The 18,789-nt window shown below is 36.1% G+C and overlaps 1 protein-coding gene across 1 annotated transcript in view; it reads left to right on the top strand.

The window, feature by feature from the left end:
• Prex2 (phosphatidylinositol-3,4,5-trisphosphate dependent Rac exchange factor 2) overlaps positions 1-18,789 on the top strand; it is a 310,793-nt gene that overhangs the window by 168,830 nt on the left and 123,174 nt on the right. The window contains exons 20-25 of the mRNA XM_063257426.1: positions 414-550; positions 3,222-3,339; positions 6,349-6,533; positions 8,537-8,698; positions 16,416-16,638; positions 17,187-17,394. Of these exons, the coding sequence (XP_063113496.1) occupies positions 414-550; positions 3,222-3,339; positions 6,349-6,533; positions 8,537-8,698; positions 16,416-16,638; positions 17,187-17,394 (1,033 nt within the window). The remainder of the gene's footprint in view (positions 1-413; positions 551-3,221; positions 3,340-6,348; positions 6,534-8,536; positions 8,699-16,415; positions 16,639-17,186; positions 17,395-18,789) is intronic.

Raw genomic sequence — 18,789 nt, forward strand, 5'->3', positions numbered from 1 at the left:
TTGAAGCGCAAAAAATTTTCAATAGTATGAGTTCCCAGTTGTTGATTCTTTGAAGACTTCCTGTGCAGTTAGTGTTTTCACATTTCCTTACTACATATGTATATTTAGAAAATTAGATCGATTAGGCAATTAAAAGGAAAAATAACTGATTAGCATTGTAAAGGTCACTTTGCTGTATTCCTTCAAACTAGCTCTTGGGGAGGTGGGACAATATTGGGTTAATCATAATTTGAATGAACTGAGAAAAAAGCCAGAAAAAGTGGAGAGGACAATGCTATCAGACCCAACTTTACCAGGGACATACTAACCAGACCTTTATTGTGTTTTAAAATTACTTCCATTGTTCTGTATATGATAAAGATGAATCTTATCCTGAAATTCTGTTTTGGCAACATTCCCATTTGTGTTTAAAGGCACCGTGGCTGCAGCAGCTGGCCTTCACCCTGGACAGTGTATTATCAAAGTAAATGGTATCAATGTCAGCAAAGAGTCACATGACAGCGTCATCGCACACTTGACAGCTTGCAGGAAATACAGGCGTCCAATGAAGGTAAACTGCTCTTCAGTTTATCTGGATCTAATTTCAAACTTGCTAGGAAGGCCTAAGAGACTGGATAAGATAGCCCCCGAGATGTTTGTGGGTTTTCCAATTCTAATTTCAAATTGGAACACAGAGTTGTAAATGTCATGAGTTCTACCTGCATAGTTACTTAAAGTTGTGTTTAAATGGTTGCATTTTGTTTCAGTGTTACTACTTGTTTAAAAAGTGATTTGGGAGTCCAGGATTTCGCTCAGCAGTATAAGTGTCTGCCTGGCAAGTCATGAGTTCGATCCCCGGTGCCAAAAAACAAACAAACAAAAAAAGTGATCTGGGGTATTTTCGTATTCACTTTGACAAGACTGTATCACACTGCCAGATATGGTGGTACACACTCTTAAGCCTGCAATCCTGGCTGGCTCTCAGGAGGCCAAGCAGGAAGATTGCTGCAAGTTTGAGACAGGCCTGGGCCACATAGTGAGCTCAAAGCTATCCTAAACTACATAGTGAGATTATGTCTCAACAGAAGAAAGAACTATCAAATTGAAATTCAAAGGTTTGAGCTGTTTCTTGTGGTCACTTTAGAATATATGATAATCATTGTATATCTATCTGAATATATAAGTTATACTTCAATATAAAATTAAATATAAAAATAAAAATAAATATAAAATATAAATTATACTTCATTATAAAATTTCTATGAAAAAGTAAAAATTGTGGACTTGATAATCTGATCTTTTTGTATATACTCATTTTGGTAACAGGATTTAGCTTTTAACAGAAGCTATCAACATGTGCTTGCCAATGTTTAAAATTTTAAGCTTTATCCTTTGATGCCTAAGTGCAACAGAAAAGCCGGGTTTATCTCATGACAAAAAACAAGAAATAGACTGCAACAAAAATTTCTCTCGATGTGTCAACTAGATGCAGCAGGGATTTTTCAAGGCATTTTGTATTTTTCTTGTTGTGAATGGGACATACTCTTTTGGATTTGAGAATACGATTTTGTGTCCAAACCAGGAAGAGGGACAAATGTTTTGTCATAGGCCTGATACCCTGCAAAATAGTGAATTTACATGAAACTTGCTTAACAGTTCTGCTTTCTAATAAGGTCAAAACTAGTGTAACAAATTGGAACTTACACATAAAGTCTAGGTTTCTCTGATAACAGCTCAATAAATATTTGTTGAACTACGTGATTGCATGTATTTTTCAAGAATCTTCTAAGTTTTCTAGTTTTCCCTTCCACCAGAATTTTAATAAGTTTCCAAGCTGAAATATTTGTATTTTATTCTTTGTCACTCTCTTTGCTGCCTCTGGGAGAGATGTTGATCAGTGAGATGATTAAAAAGAGCAATAAAGAAGGTAGAAAAATTCATTGAGTAATGTGCTCTCTCTCAGGTATCTATTGCAGCAAAACAGGTGACCCCACATCTTGGTGACCTAATATGGCAGCAGTTATTTTTCTGTATTTGACTATGTGATGATTTCAGTGAAGGTGCTGATGTGACTTTTTCTGGAGCTCCTGAGTACCTGGTTCCTCTCTTCCTGGTATCCTACTTTATATGTTGAGCTGTCCTTCATAAATCCTCGTATGGCTTCCCTTTTGAGTCTCTACCAGAATTTCCCTTTCTGCATGGTGTCTGGACTTTAGAAAGGAATATTACCAGCAATAATCCCTCTACATGATTGGTACTTGCTAGTGTCTCTTTGGAAAAATTGGGTCACAATGCCAGGCCCAGGGTTCTGTAGGAAGGCAAAACAGAAGTATTCTGTGGATACTTTGGATTTAGCACATTAGTGAACACACCAGTGATTAAGTTAGCAAGCACTTTTGTTTATTTATTTATTTTTTGTGCCGTGGGTTGAACCAAAGTCCTGTGCCTTCTAAGCACGTGGTCTACCACCAGACTACACTATACTCTGAACTTCTTAACTGCTGTTTAATGATTTATGGAAGTGTTATAATTAAATATAATTGTAAAGCTAATATAAGAGAAAAAATGGATACTCGTACTACATATTGTGTCAATTCAGTGACACAATAGTTTGTTATGTTTTCTGGGAAACCTATAAACCTTAAAGTAATACAATCCTTGAGGTATTTATTTGGTAGCCGTTTGATCTCTGTTCATTCTCAAAATTAGATTGGAACTGGCATTTCATTTAAAAAGGATGATTTATGACATGGAAAAATGAAAAAGATAGTTACATGACTTGGAAACAAATGAGATGTTATAGTTTTCATATTGATTTAATTTAAAACAGTGTTAAATATATTAAAATATATGTGGTTTTTAGGATATCTAACTATTCATATAGTTACAGATAATTGATTCATCAAAATATTGTCCATCCAAAATATGCTTACTTTAAAATATGATTTATATCAGTTTAAAGATATACTTGAGACATTTAAACTAGGCAGTATTTTGGAACACATCTTTGGAAAATAAATTTACATAAAACATATCTTTGGGAGAAAATTTAAACTTGAAGAAAGTCATTTTATTAAATTGCCATTGAATTTCCCCTGTGAGGATTTTTTCTCTTTTAAATTTTATTAATTTTACACAAGTTAGAGTAATAAGATGGTCAGCTTCTAAAGCAGGTTTATGAAATGGATATGCATTGTAGGAAACACTAATTCCTCTGAGGTTCCTTTCCCCCTCTTTTTTAGCAAGATTCCATACAGTGGGTTTATAATAGCATTGAGAGTGCTCAGGAGGACCTCCAGAAATCTAACTCCAAAGCTCCTGGAGAGGAATCAGGGGATGCTTTTGACTGCAAAGTAGAAGGTGGGTGCCTTCTTTTTATTCTCAGCTGCTGATAGTGTCATTTTTTGTTTTATTTTGTTTTTTGTACTGGGGATCGAACTCGTGACTTTGTGCTTGCCAGGCAGGCACTTATGCCACTGAGCTAAATCCCTAACTATAGTGTCATTTTATTCTCTGTGTCTGCTTCCAAATCTTAAAGGTCTATGCTCAAGCTATGTTTTTAAATCTTAAGTGATTATCACCAAGTAGATGTCATGTCAAATATGTAAGTAGTAATTTCTGGTAGCTATCACAAAATAGCCAGATCTTGTTTAGTAGTAAATTTTAAGTGGTTTATGTGCATATTTCACTTAGTCATCAAATCAGAAAATTTCATCAAGTAGGTCTGATCATTACTATTTCTTTTGTAAATTAAGGCCTACAAAGTTCGAGGGCTAGACTAAATAAGTGATAGAGTGGAGATTCAGACTCAGATTATGCCGTTTCTTTGTTTGGAGTCGAAGGTTGTTGGACTCTGCTTTTCCCATGTGGCACAACGACCAGCAGAGCAGCATCAGTAGGAGCATCACTGTACGTGACAGCTGTGCAGGGCCTCTGCCCTGAAGCTGTGGAATCAGAATTCCTGTTGTGGCAAGATCTAATCTGGGTGCTTATTAAAATTTGAGAAAACCTAGTCTGGAAGGTCCATAGTTCCTGTAAAAATATGTTTTGATTTAAGGAACTTTTTCTGTATTCTAACATGGACAGAAAAGAGACAAACAGTGGGGGTGAGGAAAGAGAGAGAGAGAGAGAGAACACACTTTTATTAAAGATCTTGTTAGCCAGGTGTGTTAGCTCACACCTGTAATTCCAGCACTTGGGAGGCTGAGGCAGGAGGATCGCTGTGAGTTTGAAGCAAGCCTGGGCTGCAAAATTGAGTTCAAGGCCACCCTGAACTGCATAGTGAAACTGCATCTCAAAAAGAAAAAAAAAAAGAAAGATCTTGACATTTCTGTTTCCTCAGTGGAGCCATCCAGCAACAAATGGCCATAGTCAGTGGCTTCTTTGCCAAGGGCAACTGAGGCAATTACATTATGTCTGCATTTGACAAGTACCTTGAGTTATGTTTCAGAACTTTTTAAACAGAAGTCCTTGAGCCCTCGCTTGCGTTTTCCTAGTCCCTTTCCATTTGTATTATTTATAGGTGTCTATCAATTTTTATTATACCACTATATTCTTCCAAACCATTGCAGCCAGTTAATCTTCTATTTGAGCAGATATTACTGCCAACATTTCTGACACCATATATGTGGAGATTTTTTTTCCCCACACCAAGCCATTTTCCTACTCTCCAGACACCAGCTGGGCATTCCACGGTACCATTTTCACAGTGATGGCCAGGAGTTGGCACAGGCCTCAGGGTGAAGGGATCAGTCTGACAAGACTGCCCTCACTTTATATACCTTTTGCAAGTCCCAGGTTTCTACCTTATTTCTGGCCAACTGGACTTTAAGTACAAATTTCCCTATTACAAAGGGTACAAAACGAACAGCAAATGAGAATACTTAGGGCCTGGAAGGCTCCCGAGCCCGGGAGCTCTGTCTCCATGAGTGCCTTCCTCCTGGTATGTGGATGTGTTCTCCTGTTTGGAAGCTCTCCTATCTCTGTTCATTTTGGGAATTTTATGGAAGTCCATTATATGACAAGAGTGACTTTATTTCTGACTGTGGGTGATTGAACAGAGGAGCTGGGGATCCTAAAAGTTCCAGAGCATAATCACATAGCTGATCACTCTTACAACCAGTTGAAGCATTTAGAAGCACTCCAAGAAGCACCTCATCCTTATAAACTTGAGTATGCCCGAAGGGAGACACAAAGATATCCTTGTCATTTCTATTGCTCAGTGAATTATAAGAATTTTAGAAGCCTCTTTTCCAGAACATGGGCCAAGGAACAAGTATACATTTTTATTGCATAATATCTGTATACACTGTCCGACTAGAGGTTACCTAGGAAACTTGTTTTTTCCTCATTTCTAGAGGCTTCATAGTTGGATACTATCATCCTTTTAGCAATGTCAGAAATATCTCATCCTCTTTGAGCAATTAAGTTGTTGTGATAATATATAGTTTCTTTTGTTCCAAATAGGGGAGACTCAGATGTCTTATCTTGAGGTTTTATTCTTTATCTGGAGTAAATTGAAAGGTAGATTGGATGATGTGATAGAAATTCATTTCTGCCTATTGTGGGTCTTACTCACCTTAAGGTAAACTGATATGCTGTTTTGGTCTATTTAATTTTTATGGCTTGCTGTCCCATTATAAGACTTTTTGTTTTAAATAAAGTAATATTTTTTTTAATGTTTACATTTAGGTCTCCCAATAGTTTCTCACTGGAGATGTTAGGTATTTTTTCATCAGCTGACTGATTATAAGCTTAAAAAGCATATAGGCTGACATCCAGATAGAAATTCTAGTGTAGGAATCAGTGACAAATTTTCTCAATGACCTCTGTCTTCAGGATGCAATTTAGGTATTTTCTCTGCTGAAAAAATGATTCCTTCATATCCTTTCTACTTCTTCAATTTGGCAATATTTTTAGTGGTTTTTGCTGCTTTGAGAAAATCACACGTTCTGTTAATAATCAGGAAATGTATAATTATATCTATAGTGTTTGTGTTAGTATAAATAATCTTGGAAATGGTCCACAGTGCAAAGTGAATTATACAGATTCTACTGGTCATATTAAGATAGTGAGATATTGACTATTCACAGTTGTTTTTTTGAAAAAATTGTTTTTGTTTTTCAAACTGTTAAGAATTGGTGCTTCATTTAGCACACCGGGTTTAACTATTCTTTTTCTTTTTCTTTTTTCTGGTACCGGGGATCAAACTCACAACCGCCTGCTTGCAAGGCCAGGTGCTTACGCCGCTGAGCTAAATCCCCAGCCCCGGTTTAACTGTTCTTTAAAAATTACCTAGAGACTCACAATTTATGAGGGAGTGAACCAACCCTTCATGAATTTGCTGATTTCAAATCCTCTGTATTCCAGAGGTGATTGATAAGTTCAACACCATGGCCATCATTGATGGGAAGAAGGAGCACGTGAGTCTGACGGTGGACAACGTCCACCTGGAGTATGGGGTGGTGTACGAGTACGACAGCACAGCTGGGATCAAGTGCAACGTGGTGGAGAAGATGATCGAGCCCAAAGGCTTCTTCAGCTTAACTGCCAAGGTATGAGTGGCCCGTGGCTACGGGGGTCTTCGTTTTTTATTTACAAAGCAATTAATCTTTTCCACCCTCCCACTGTTAAAAAAGAGAATGGCTATACACGCTGTGGCTGAGAGATCATGCAACTTACTCTTTGCTCCCATTATTATGTGCTGTCTTCCTCTTTTTGATCTTTCTTGAGCACAGCGTTTCAATGGGACTCTTCAGTAAAGTGTTACTGTATCAAAGATCATTGTATTGGTTAAGTTTGTTCTGTTAGTGAAGTATTGTGAATATGTTTCAGATGGTTTTTATAGGACTTTTTTTCTTAATGTACATTACACTCTGATGAATATTTGAAGCTACAAAATACATATATTGTAAGAAATTTCAAACGTTTTGTCAAAAATTAGAGGAAGTTAGAGATCAGTTTATGAATAGGTCCACAACATTTGTATAATTCTCATTTTGAAGAATATCATCATATGGTCCTTAGGGGAAAGCCAATATGAGGAGAGAAGAAGGTAGTTGATATTCAGTGGATTAAATATGTATAAAGAAGTCGCTCTGTGCTTCTTTTCCTGGGCTTTTGAATAGCCATATTACTATATCATCTAAAGTCCTGGGCTTTAGCATTTCATTCTACTTTTATATCATCCTGAGAGAAGTCAGCTATTACAAGTAAGAAAACGAGATATAGATTCCCAGACTGTATTTCTTAAATTCTTGTTTCAAATAATCTTCAGTTCAGGTAGTTACCATTTTCCCATGTATTTTTTTAAAAAAAATATGTAATGTGAGAAATTAATACAGAAATCCAAATGAACTATTTTAAAAATAAATATTTTATCCTTTTTTGTTTTATATTTTGAAAGTCTATTTAAAGTATCTCTTCTTTTTGCCACTATTGAGACAAAGTACATAATTTCAAAACAACATCTCTTTTCAACTGTGTTACACAATGAATAGGATCCATGTAAGAGTCCAGAGCCAGCTTATTATAATCATTTTATCTTATTTTCCAGCTATTTCAAGTTTTTAAAAATATATGCATTATTCTTTATGCAATAACTGTATAAACTAGTACTGTAGATAGCATTTCCATTTTACACATGAAAAGAGTCAAAGAAGCTAAGAAATGTAGCCAGGACCACACTGCTGAGGATCAAGGCAGCTATTCTCTGGCTTAACAGAGAAGTGGAGGTGGTAAGAGAGCTGAAGAAAATACAACCTTGACACATTTTGTCTTATAGAATGTTATAAAAAGTATTGTTTAAAGGTATAATTCATCATTGTGATTTCTGATTTTTAAAGTAAAAGTTAATATAGTGCTTAATTTTCAATTTATTTGAAATTCTCATTGATCTAATGATCTAATGTACGCTCACACATGGATTTACGACATTCAAATATGCAAGAATATTTGCTAGTTGCAAACATCTCATGGATATGGTCTGATACTTTATCAACTATCTAGAGCTCAGACATTGCATAAATATCAATTTAGTCTTTACCAAGGCAATGTTTCATTTATCCATCCCTTTAGCAAGCATTTTTTAATTACATAGTATGTGTTTGGCTCTCAGTTACAAGTAAAGATATTATTGCATTTCCTTAGCTTTTTTGTTCTACTACCCAGTTGAGAAAAATAATGTTCTGAGTCACTCTGAGTAAATCAGAGATGTGTTCCCACATCAGAATGTACTGATTTATGCAACAGGGAGCCTTTGAAGTCCCTTTGCATCCCCAGGAAGGCTTTTATAGTCAGCAGAAGGTGAAACCTGAGATTCTAGCCAGACACGTCAAACCACTTCACTGACAGTGTCTCCCTGAACATGGAATTCCTGGGGAGCTTCTAACAACAGCAGGACAACAAGAAAAGCATACAGAATGACAACAACAAAACCATACAGAACGACAACAACAAAAGCATATAGAAAAGTCACACTGTAGTGTAAACTTGTGAAAATTATATGTGTGTCTACTTTTGAAGTTTACCTTGTTTTGTGTGTGTTTTATCACTACAGATTCTTGAAGCCCTGGCTAAAAGTGATGATCATTTCATACAAAACTGCTCCAGCCTTAATTCTCTAAATGAAGTGATTCCTGCTGACCTTCAGAGTAAATTCCATGCCATTTGCAGTGAAAGAATTGAGCGCATATGTCAGAGAATACTCAGTTATAAAAAGGTAGAGTTCGTATAAATTTACATATAATTACTACTGAAAATATTATTCAGATGTAAAATTAAAATTATTTTCTTCATTTATATGTTAGGATATTTGAAATAATGGTAGTATTTATATAAATGGTATAGTATGTTTAATGTTACTATGAGAAAACTCCTGAGATTAAGTGCTGTACTTTATCTAGAAGTTATTATTTCCTGGTCTGGATGCTAGAAATTCCAGCATCAAGGAGCTGGAATGGGTTCCGTGCCTGCTTACTGCATTTCCATGTAGGAGGGTGTGACGCGGTGCACAGAGCAAGCCTACTAGCTCAGTTCTCACTTCCTCTTGTTTGAAAAACACTAACAGCATCATGGGGTTCTACCCCATGATTTAATTATTAATGTGAATTACTTCCTGAAAGCCGCACTTCAAATACTCTTCATTTATATGTGAATTTGGGGAGTAAGTTTGCAGCAAATAAGTTTTGAGGCAACACATTCTAACCATATAAATATTTTTTTAGTGTCTTACTTTCTCATTTGAACTTTTGCAAGCCAATAAACTGTTATTTCCAAAATTTTCAGAAAAATAACCACTTTGTAGTTAAAGAGTTGTTTTAAATGCAGAGTATCTAATTCTGAAGTCAGATTTTAAAATTACATGATAGCCCTTTTCCCCTTTTCTTCCAGCAAAAGGAACAGAAGGCTTTAATCAGAATGCATATGGAAAATATGCATTCTAACTTGATCATTTGGTATATTCATTTGCCATTTGTTTGTCAGGTGCTTTCTATGTGCCAAACACTGTCCTAGGTACCAGGAATATAGCCAGGAGCAAGGCAGACAAGATTTTTCCTCTCATGATGTTCATATTCGTGTGGAGGAGACAGCAAAGAAGTAAATAAATCTCTAAAAAGTAGTGTACTCAAACTTTGAAAAGAGTTACAGAGAACTCAAAATAGGTGTGATAGGCAGTGCCAGGGTGGTGCCTTTCGACCGGGTGGTCAGAAAAAGCCTCTTTTAAGAAAGCTTGTTTCTGAATAACAGGTAGATGCTTCCATTTGAAAATGATGGGAAACATCTGGTTAAAAGGAAGTGATTGTGAGGTCCCAAAGGAAAAAGAAAAGGCCAGGTGGCCAGATGAGTCAGAGACATCAGCAGGAGCTTGTCAGGAAGAGCCGTGGAAGCATTGTACATTGTGATGCTTTGGAAGAAGTTGGACTTCATTCTTAAATCAATAAAAACCAATTGGGAGATTTTGAATGATATCATCCAAATTTAGGGTTTGAAAGGCCATGTTTTTGTAAAGATAGGTTTTAAAGAGTACAAAGGGGAAAAGTCAAGAATAGTTAGAAGAAATTCTGATCCTCCAGGGGAGCAGTGATGATAATTTGGACTGCAGTGAAGATGGTGGTGACAGAGAAAATTAGAAGGATTTGGGGATACACTGTGAAATTAAAACTAATGAAAATTGATCTCCACATATATAACAAGTATAAATTTTATTTTACTTATATCAGTAGACTAGTTAAACTTTTTCTCAGTTAAAGAGTATGGATGCTTAAAATTTTGTACATCTACACTAAAGAATATTATGCTCTACAGTATCTGAATATTATTTGACTGTATTTTTTGTTCTTGATAGTCTAAGAATAAAGCCATATTTGTGCAAATGAGAATAACAGTGTACGTGGGTAAAAACCCAAGAAAAAGTCAAGTTGGCAGAGCGACATGAGGGGAAAAGAGGGATCATTATTTTTTCTTACAGCTCTTCCTGTAATATTTGACTTATTAATTGTTCATTGCTGTTTTAATTTTTTGAAAGTCCAGTCACATGACCAACAGTGATCTAAGATCACTGCCATGTATGCATGGCCTCTTTCCATGCCTTTCCATAGCTTACCTCCTTCAATTTGGCTAGAGTCCAGAAACCTGCCTTTTTTTGGAACCTGAAATAGAGAAAATTCGCCTTTCATTTCTTCCTATGTAAGATGTGACAGTTTTGAAGTAAAATAGGCTCTAAACAAATGCAAATTAGTAGTCTTCTATTGAACACATTTGAAACAGGATTGTTCTGCTTCAAGATAGACCTGTATAGGAAGTGTAAGGACTCAGGGACTCCAGGTGTTGAACTGGTCACTGTGTCTGTGCCATTTACTTTTATTTCTCGGCTTTTCTTCTTACTTACCGCCATCATTTCATCCAACAAATCACTGGAAGTAATGTATGGAAAAGCTAAACTTCATTTAAAAACTGGAATCAAAGTAGATGAAGCTTCTTTAGTGAAAAATAACAATAACAAAGAATGAAACAAGAGAGATCTGTTTCTCATTCATATGGACGTTCAACCTGGAGTTTACAGGGCAGTGTTTGACAGTGACAGCTTGGTAGGAGTCTTCTCCAGTTTGTATTTTTCTGTCTTTTTCTAGCATATTGTCCTCTTCTCTACGGTCAAAATTGGCTCATCAATATGTCAGATGTATGACCCCCAGAAGGGGAAGAAAGGAAAGGCAGAGTGTAAGATTTTCTGTGTGAGAGCGTGATTCAGAAGCTATCCTGTCACTCCTGTGCACACCTCATTAGTTATTCAGCAACAGAGAGGCTGAGGAAATGTTCTCACCAGCTGGTGTGAGTGCCTAGTTAAAATTCAGGAAGTTTTATTACTAAAAGGAAAAAGAAGAGAATATATATCGGAGGAAATTATCCATGTCTAATACATGCTAACGCTGTATTAGAATAGAGTTTATAGACTCTCAGGGAAAGGGTTCTGTGTAAACAGGTTCAAAGACTTTGCCAAAGTTGGCCTTCATCTATCTGGTAGTCAAAATAAAAAAGAATATAACCTGTTACATATTTATCAGTATTCCTGTGAAAAATGCATTTTTTTCTTAAAAGTAACACTGCATTTTTTGGACTGAGTTCTAAAAGAAATATATCACTCTAGATATCACAGAAGCAAATCCAAGAAATGCCGTAGATAGTATCCATAAGCATACTGCTGCATAAGAGGTAAAATGATAAAGGATTTACTTTATGTAGCAGATATTTTAAAAATTGTCTCTAATTAGAGTTCATAGTATATTCAAAGACTCAATTTTGTAACAGCTGTTTTATCCTAGGATGGGACAGGAAGAATAGGGAAATACTAATATATAACTTCTATGAAGTAGGGGCTTAAGTAAGAGTTACTCATCATACCTGCCTTCTTAAAGTCTAGTTGAGAGGAAAAGTCAAAATATATAAAGTGAGGGGTAATATTGGCTACTTGACGTACTGGCAATAGAGTTATGTGGCGTGCAACTGTTTGGAGCAATGTAGAGCAAGGCATAGTCATTGCGTGAGATACTTAATTTTCCTACATTGTATACACTTAGCAAAATGGTAATATGAGATACACACTACTCATTCCCCATCTTATTGATTGATTAACTAAAGTTCAGAGTGGTCAAGTAACTTCCCCAAATGTAACAGCAGTGGAATTTGAACCTTGTTCCCTTTTATTCTAATGTGGTTGTTGCTTTCCCTCCATTTGACGTTGTATAGCACAGCTTATGTATTACTGAATATGATTCTGACTACTAGAGCAAAAGAATTTTAGAAGAGGAAAAATTAGCGTGGATTGAATAGTCAGCAATATAGTAGTTCCTGTAAGATGGTAGTGTTTGTCACAGTGAAAGGGAGGAAAGATGACATTCAAGTAAAGAGAATTATTATCAGTTCAGACAAAGATATGGAAATTAAATTGACTTTTTTGGTAAAAAAAATATTGGTATACCACCTGGACTAGAAAAGAAAATGTGAATTGAAAGTAATTAAACAGACAAAACTGAAAAATTCAGTTTTTCCAGTGATACTCTGAAGTCACATAATAATCAGGTTTGTTTGTAAGAAAATCTTTTGCCATAGTATAAAGCAACGATCTCCAGATGTTTTGGTTTTGTAGAAGACAGCTTTTATGTGGACAGGTGTGTGGTGGATGGTTTTGGGATGATTCAAAGGAGGCACAACTTAGATTCTTTGTACATGCAGGTTATACTGGCATTTGTACTCCTGTGAGAACCTGAAGCCCTGTGAATCTGAGGACAGGAGGAGCTTAAGAATGGATGTGAGCAGTGAGGAGTAGATATACATAGAGATAAACTTTGCTTGCTTGCCTGCTCTTCACCTTGTGATATGTGGTCCAATTCCGTAGCACAGTGTTGGGGACCTCTAGTTTAAAGTCACGATGGTAAGGAGGTTAATACACAATCTTTGCTACCTGTAGAGGTGTAAGTGGATGTAACTTGGAGTAGCATAGAAGCGTTGGAGATGGAGACAAAAAATCAATGCAAGCTCTACAAAGTATACAGTGTATGATGAATTAGTTATGATGGATGAAAACACTGTAATTTCTTGATGAATTACCACAGACAGAATTTTCAGTTAACTGGGGTGTTTGTGCAGGGGGTTAGAAGAAAGTACTGTAGAGTTTGTTCTCAAATGTTGTAGATTCTTAAAATCATCACCCTGGTGAATGTGCAATGTGACCCACTGACTCATGAAGCATTGAGATTCTGAAAACCTTTATAATAGAGAGGGGCAGGGTGATGGGCAGTGAATTTAGACGATAAAAATAACACTACTGGGTTACAGAAAAGACCTTTTATGTACATTATTGTTGAGTCTCCACACAGTGATGTGTGCTGACTCTTTGTTAATCCCTCCTTGCAGATACGAATTTGCCTCAGTCACACCAGCATTCTCTTACATAGCTATCAGTTGTTTGAAGTACTCTGTCATTAATTTTAATTTTTATTTTTAATGTAGAAATGAAAGAGACATGTCTAGCAAAGGAGAGTCTAAATGCTATAAAATCTGTCCTTGTCATCATAGTATTTGGTCATAAATATACTTAAAATAATTGGCTGTCTTCCTAATTGGAAAAGCAATATTGACAAGAACATTTCAGGGATCATCTCAATTTGAATAAGATGTAAGATGGTAACCCTAATAGGCTGTATAAAGTTAGCCCCATTCATGTATCAAATGCATGTTAACACAAACTGTGGCTTTTGTGGTTTTTAATTTCGACATGTTTATTTTTAAACTATTATTAACATATTTTTCTTCCAGATGAAAGCTTCAGCGCTCCTTTTTTTGTGTGCAATAACATGTATCCATAGAAACTAAACTCTTAAAAAGGCTGGCTTGACTTTATTTTGACTCTGAAAGTTTTAGATTTTAAAAATAGAAACTGGTTGATTTCTATAGTTTGTATAGCCAGGCTGCTATGATCATAATAGATTTCCTGGCCAATTTTAGAGCCCACAGATGTTTTTCAGTTCATGCATGAAGAAGGTTGGACCTTATTGAATTCAGACCTGAATAATCTTAAGCAGGCCTTTACTCTCTCTGGAGGAGGATACATTCAGATGTAAAACTGTATCCTGTTTTGAGGAGTACTGTTCTTTCCTTTTTCTTCCTTGGAGAGAGTCCTGGTGCTAAGGTCTTGGTCTTCTCATTTTCTGTCTTCATTCTCTCTCTTGTGGTGATCTTCTGAACCACTTTCCACCATCTGAGCTTAATTCATGTTTGAAATAAGTTCCTGGTTCTGTCCTCTGCAGTGTGTTCTGCTAGTTGTCTTGTCTATCTCAGGATTATATCCATTCTGCCACTGAATACGTTCATTACCCTGCCCCTCTCATCAATCTTTTGTCTCAGCCTGCAGACTCTGTACTCTTTCCTTGTGGCTTCTTACCACTCGCGGTCCAGGGCAAGCCACTTTCATCTTTCTCCTGTAAGTGGTCCCCTGCTCCCACCTGTGCCCACCTGGTTTGTTAAGGCCTACCAGACCCCACAGCATGCCACAGAATGCCTCCTTAACTGTGAACCTCTCAGTGCTCAGTGCTGTGACCTTTTGCTGTTCCATTTACGATCTACTCTGTCTTTTTAATATTCCTTGAACACACCCAGCTGAGCTCTTCCCTCAATCAGATGCTTCTGCCTAGATATACACATACACTACTCTCCTCTTCCTTTGAGTTTTTGCTTAAATGATAACCCTTCAGTGAGGTTTCCCCTGACTACTCTGATTAGAACTGACCATTCAATCTTTGCTTCACCTCTGAAACTCCCAAGCCTCTCACTCTGCTTTATTTTGTTTCAGTTATATTTTCCATTTCTCACATTATACAGTTGACTTACTGCATTCTCTCCTCTCTTAGTAAGAATGGTAAAAGATACAGATTTCCTCAATATTCTGTTTGTTACTCTCGTAGCAATACCTCACTCCCAGATAGTCAGGGATTCTCAATCCTTTGCTTTTGAGACTAAGGTTCAGTGGAACTCTATGAGAAACCTGTTTGTAATACACAGATAGATGTAGTTATTACCCTCGGGATGTTTTCCATCTTACCAGGTAAGCAAAAGACAAGAAACAAATTATAATGATAAAGAAAGTTACAGTGTGCTGTAATGTAGCATATAACCAGGAAGGTAGAACTTGGTTTAGGATTCAGGCAAGGCCTCTTGGTGATTTATTAGGATCTGAAGATGCACAGGAAAATGTTTGGCAGTGAGGGAAGAAGAAAATTATGATCCCACTGAGAGATTGCAAGAACTATTCTTTAGATAGTACTTGAGAGAAACTATGAGAAAGCCATATGGATTTCAGAGATTAAAAGAAGAGAGTTTTATGTAGATAAACTAGGGGAAGATCAAATTTTGGACAACTATATAGTTCATGACAAAAACTGAAGGATTTGAATGGAAAACTATTATACTGGAAAACGCTTGAACCAGTGGAGCGGCCACCCTCGGAAGTCATGAATCATTTGAATATCACTTTATCGTCTGTGTTATCAAATCAGACTGGAAAGTAGTCTTTGAGTTAATTCTGACCCCAAATCTCATTTGTGACTAGCAGGAGGCATGGGAGGTACAATTATCCTGCCATTATGCATTAACATCACCACACTGTGCTCTCTGGTCTTTATGCAGAAGTATGCTTTAGGTCGGCTCTTTAATATTTCAAGTAGTGCCTTCCTCTGTTTTCCTTGACCTGATACCTGTATTGTTTTGTTGTCTTGTCTTACTTTTTTTTTTTTTTTTTTTTTTTTTTTTTTGGTCTTTTTCCTTTTTATCGGTACCGGGGATCGAACTCACGACTGCTTGCTTGCAAGGCAGGCGCTCATGCTGCTGAGCTAAATCTCCAGCCCCAGTCTTGTCTTACTTTTAAGATCTGTTTTCTATCCTAGTAGTTTGGGAAGCTGTTTTCCTTATTAGACTCTGTCGTTACTTGGAGCCTGTGTCTTAGTAAGTTGTATTGATCACCGAGGTTCAGTTTTTTTAATACCTCACTTGTAATTAGAATTTAAAGGGAATAGTTGGAGTAGTTGGATGTGGAGGCGGAGATCAGTAATCTCAGAACTCTGGGAGGTCAGGCCAAGAGGCAAATGTTTGAGCCAAACCTGGGCAACTTAGAAAGACTTTGTCCGAAAATAAAAGTTTAAAAAATGATGTGTATGGAGGTGGGGGATGATGATACAGCTCAATGCAAAGGACCTGGTTTCGATCTAGTACCATGAAAATAAAAAAGTCTGGTTTTTGAAATAATTTAATTCCTAAAATTATAATTTGTTTCACTTATGTCACTTGACCTGGTTTAATTTCCTATTGATTTAGTTGTGCATAATCCAAGTGAAATGTTGGTAATTATTGTGGGTTTAAGTACTTTTTATTTCTTCTTTAATTTGCAGTTCTCTCGTTTTCTGAGGAATCGAGCCTGGCCCACCTTTAAGCAAGCCAAATCTAAAATCTCTCCACTGCACAGCAGTGACTTCTGCCCTACCAACTGCCACGTCAATGTGATGGAAGTTTCTTATCCTAAAACATCAACCTCCCTGGGGAGTGCCTTTGGGGTGCAGTTGGATAGTAGGAAACATAATTCTCATGATAAAGAAAATAAATCTTCTGAGCAAGGTATGTTAGCTTTTGAATTTTTATTGGATCATAGAAAGGCACTTAGGCAATTTCAGCTATTCCTATACCTTAAAATTTGATGGATTTCAGGTGTGCAACAAGCCTACCTTTCATAAAGGCTTCCTCTTTCTAGAAACACGTAGATAACTGTGCATGAGCATCTGCAGGGTGGAAATGGAGTTGAGCATTTTCATTATGTTCCCTTTCGGAAGGGAGATTATTTGACCCTCGTTATTGTATGTACCTATGTATGATAGGACCAACTAATATGCTGTGAAAACTAATAATCTGAAGTGACTCTGTAATTTAGACAAAAATACCAAAGCAGCAGATGAGGGATACATACAGCAATTCCTCACTATTGCAGTAGGACAAAGGATTGAACTCTTTATACCTTTTAATCACAATTTTCCACAAGCTTTAATTCTGAATTAAGTTCAGCATTGGAATGGGATTCTATTTTATGTCAGCGTGTACATCTAAAGTGTATTGGAGTGAGCAGCTGGTGTACTGCTAAACGTTGCTATGAAGTGATTTTAATTCCTCAGGGAAACTGAGCCCTATGGTATACATCCAGCATACAATTACCACCATGGCAGCCCCCTCGGGGCTGTCTCTGGGACAGAAGGATGGCCATGGTCTCCGGTATTTGTTAAAAGAAGAAGATTTAGAGACTCAAGATATCTACCAGAAACTGTTGGGAAAACTGCAGACTGCACTGAAAGAAGTGGAGATCTGTGTTTGTCAAATAGATGAGTGAGTATTTGGTGTTGTACCTTTACATTTATCTAATAAAATAACAATAGAAAGGGTGACTTTTGAAAAAAATCTATGCATTCTTTCTTTAGTTTTAGGAAATGTAGGAAATTTGTGCTGAGCATATGGATCTTCATCATTCTAACATGTTAAAATGATGAAAATGGGATGGAGATGGATGGATAGATATTTTAAACAAACATTTAATATGAGGGACGAGAATGATCAAATTCTGTTTTATAGAATAGTAAGATTCAGTGTGAAAATATTACATTTAAAATATGTTTAAAGGTGTACTGTGTATGGGATGTCCTTGTCATCATTTGGCTTAGCGCATTATTGTAGTATACACATGCTTTCAAGAGATACTATGAAAGACACGAAACATAATAGATACATACTTGTTAAATGAGTAAATAGGAAAAGATACATATCCACAACCAGTACTTTGTTCTGTTTTGGATGAATGAATTACCTACTAAGCAATATGCCAAATAGCATGACCAATAATTTGGAAGTTTTAACCAAGTTAAGAATGAAAGCAGTTAATGAATACATTTCTAGCCAGATCACCTCTAATTCTTATTTAAGAATTTGAAAGTTGGAGAATTGCCTGATCTCTGTGGAATGATTTGTCATATCCTGGTATGTGATTATGCTTCCTTCACATTAGAAAAGTTTGTACAATCAAAAATCATGACTTTGAGGCACCTGTTTCACATTTGTTCACATTTGTTGAAGTAGGTAAATGATAATAATAATAATAATAATAATAATAATAATAATACTGAATGTCTGTGTACTTATTCAATTTTTTTTTTGAGACAGGATTATGCCTCAGCCTCTTGTGTGCTGGGATTTCAGGCGTTTGCCACTACACCTGGCTTATGAACTTTAAGTTTTGTCATGGAAATTATACAAGTTAACACATAAAATAATCAGCATAGTATCTGATATTATGCTTCCTCATGAGATAAGAATTACTGAATATATTCAAAATTAGTAGATTCTGAAAATGATATAAATACTATTATCTTGTTTTTATTGTTTACTTTCTTGATGTTGGATTTGCATTCATAGCAGACAGCTATTGTTTGACTCACACACATATCCCACATTTTCATGAATAATTTGATTGAGATACAAAGTATTTAGAATCTCTTCCACAGTTTTATTGTCATTAGCTTAAACTTCATTAATACTAACGAAGTTATAATTGACATACTCTAATTTTATATGTCTTTGAAATTCAGGGTTCAAAATTGCCATATTAAAGGCATGATATTTAAAAAATTCCAATTATATATACTTACATGTTTTATTGTTTTATGGATAATTTAGAATGAAAATTCTATTTTCCTCTGTCTAATGAACTAGTTCCTTCAGACTTTTATT

This window comes from Cavia porcellus, unplaced genomic scaffold (genome assembly GCF_034190915.1).
Source record: "Cavia porcellus strain 051 isolate PalLab524CR breed Dunkin Hartley unplaced genomic scaffold, mCavPor4.1 scaffold_10, whole genome shotgun sequence".
NCBI lineage: Eukaryota > Metazoa > Chordata > Mammalia > Rodentia > Caviidae > Cavia > Cavia porcellus.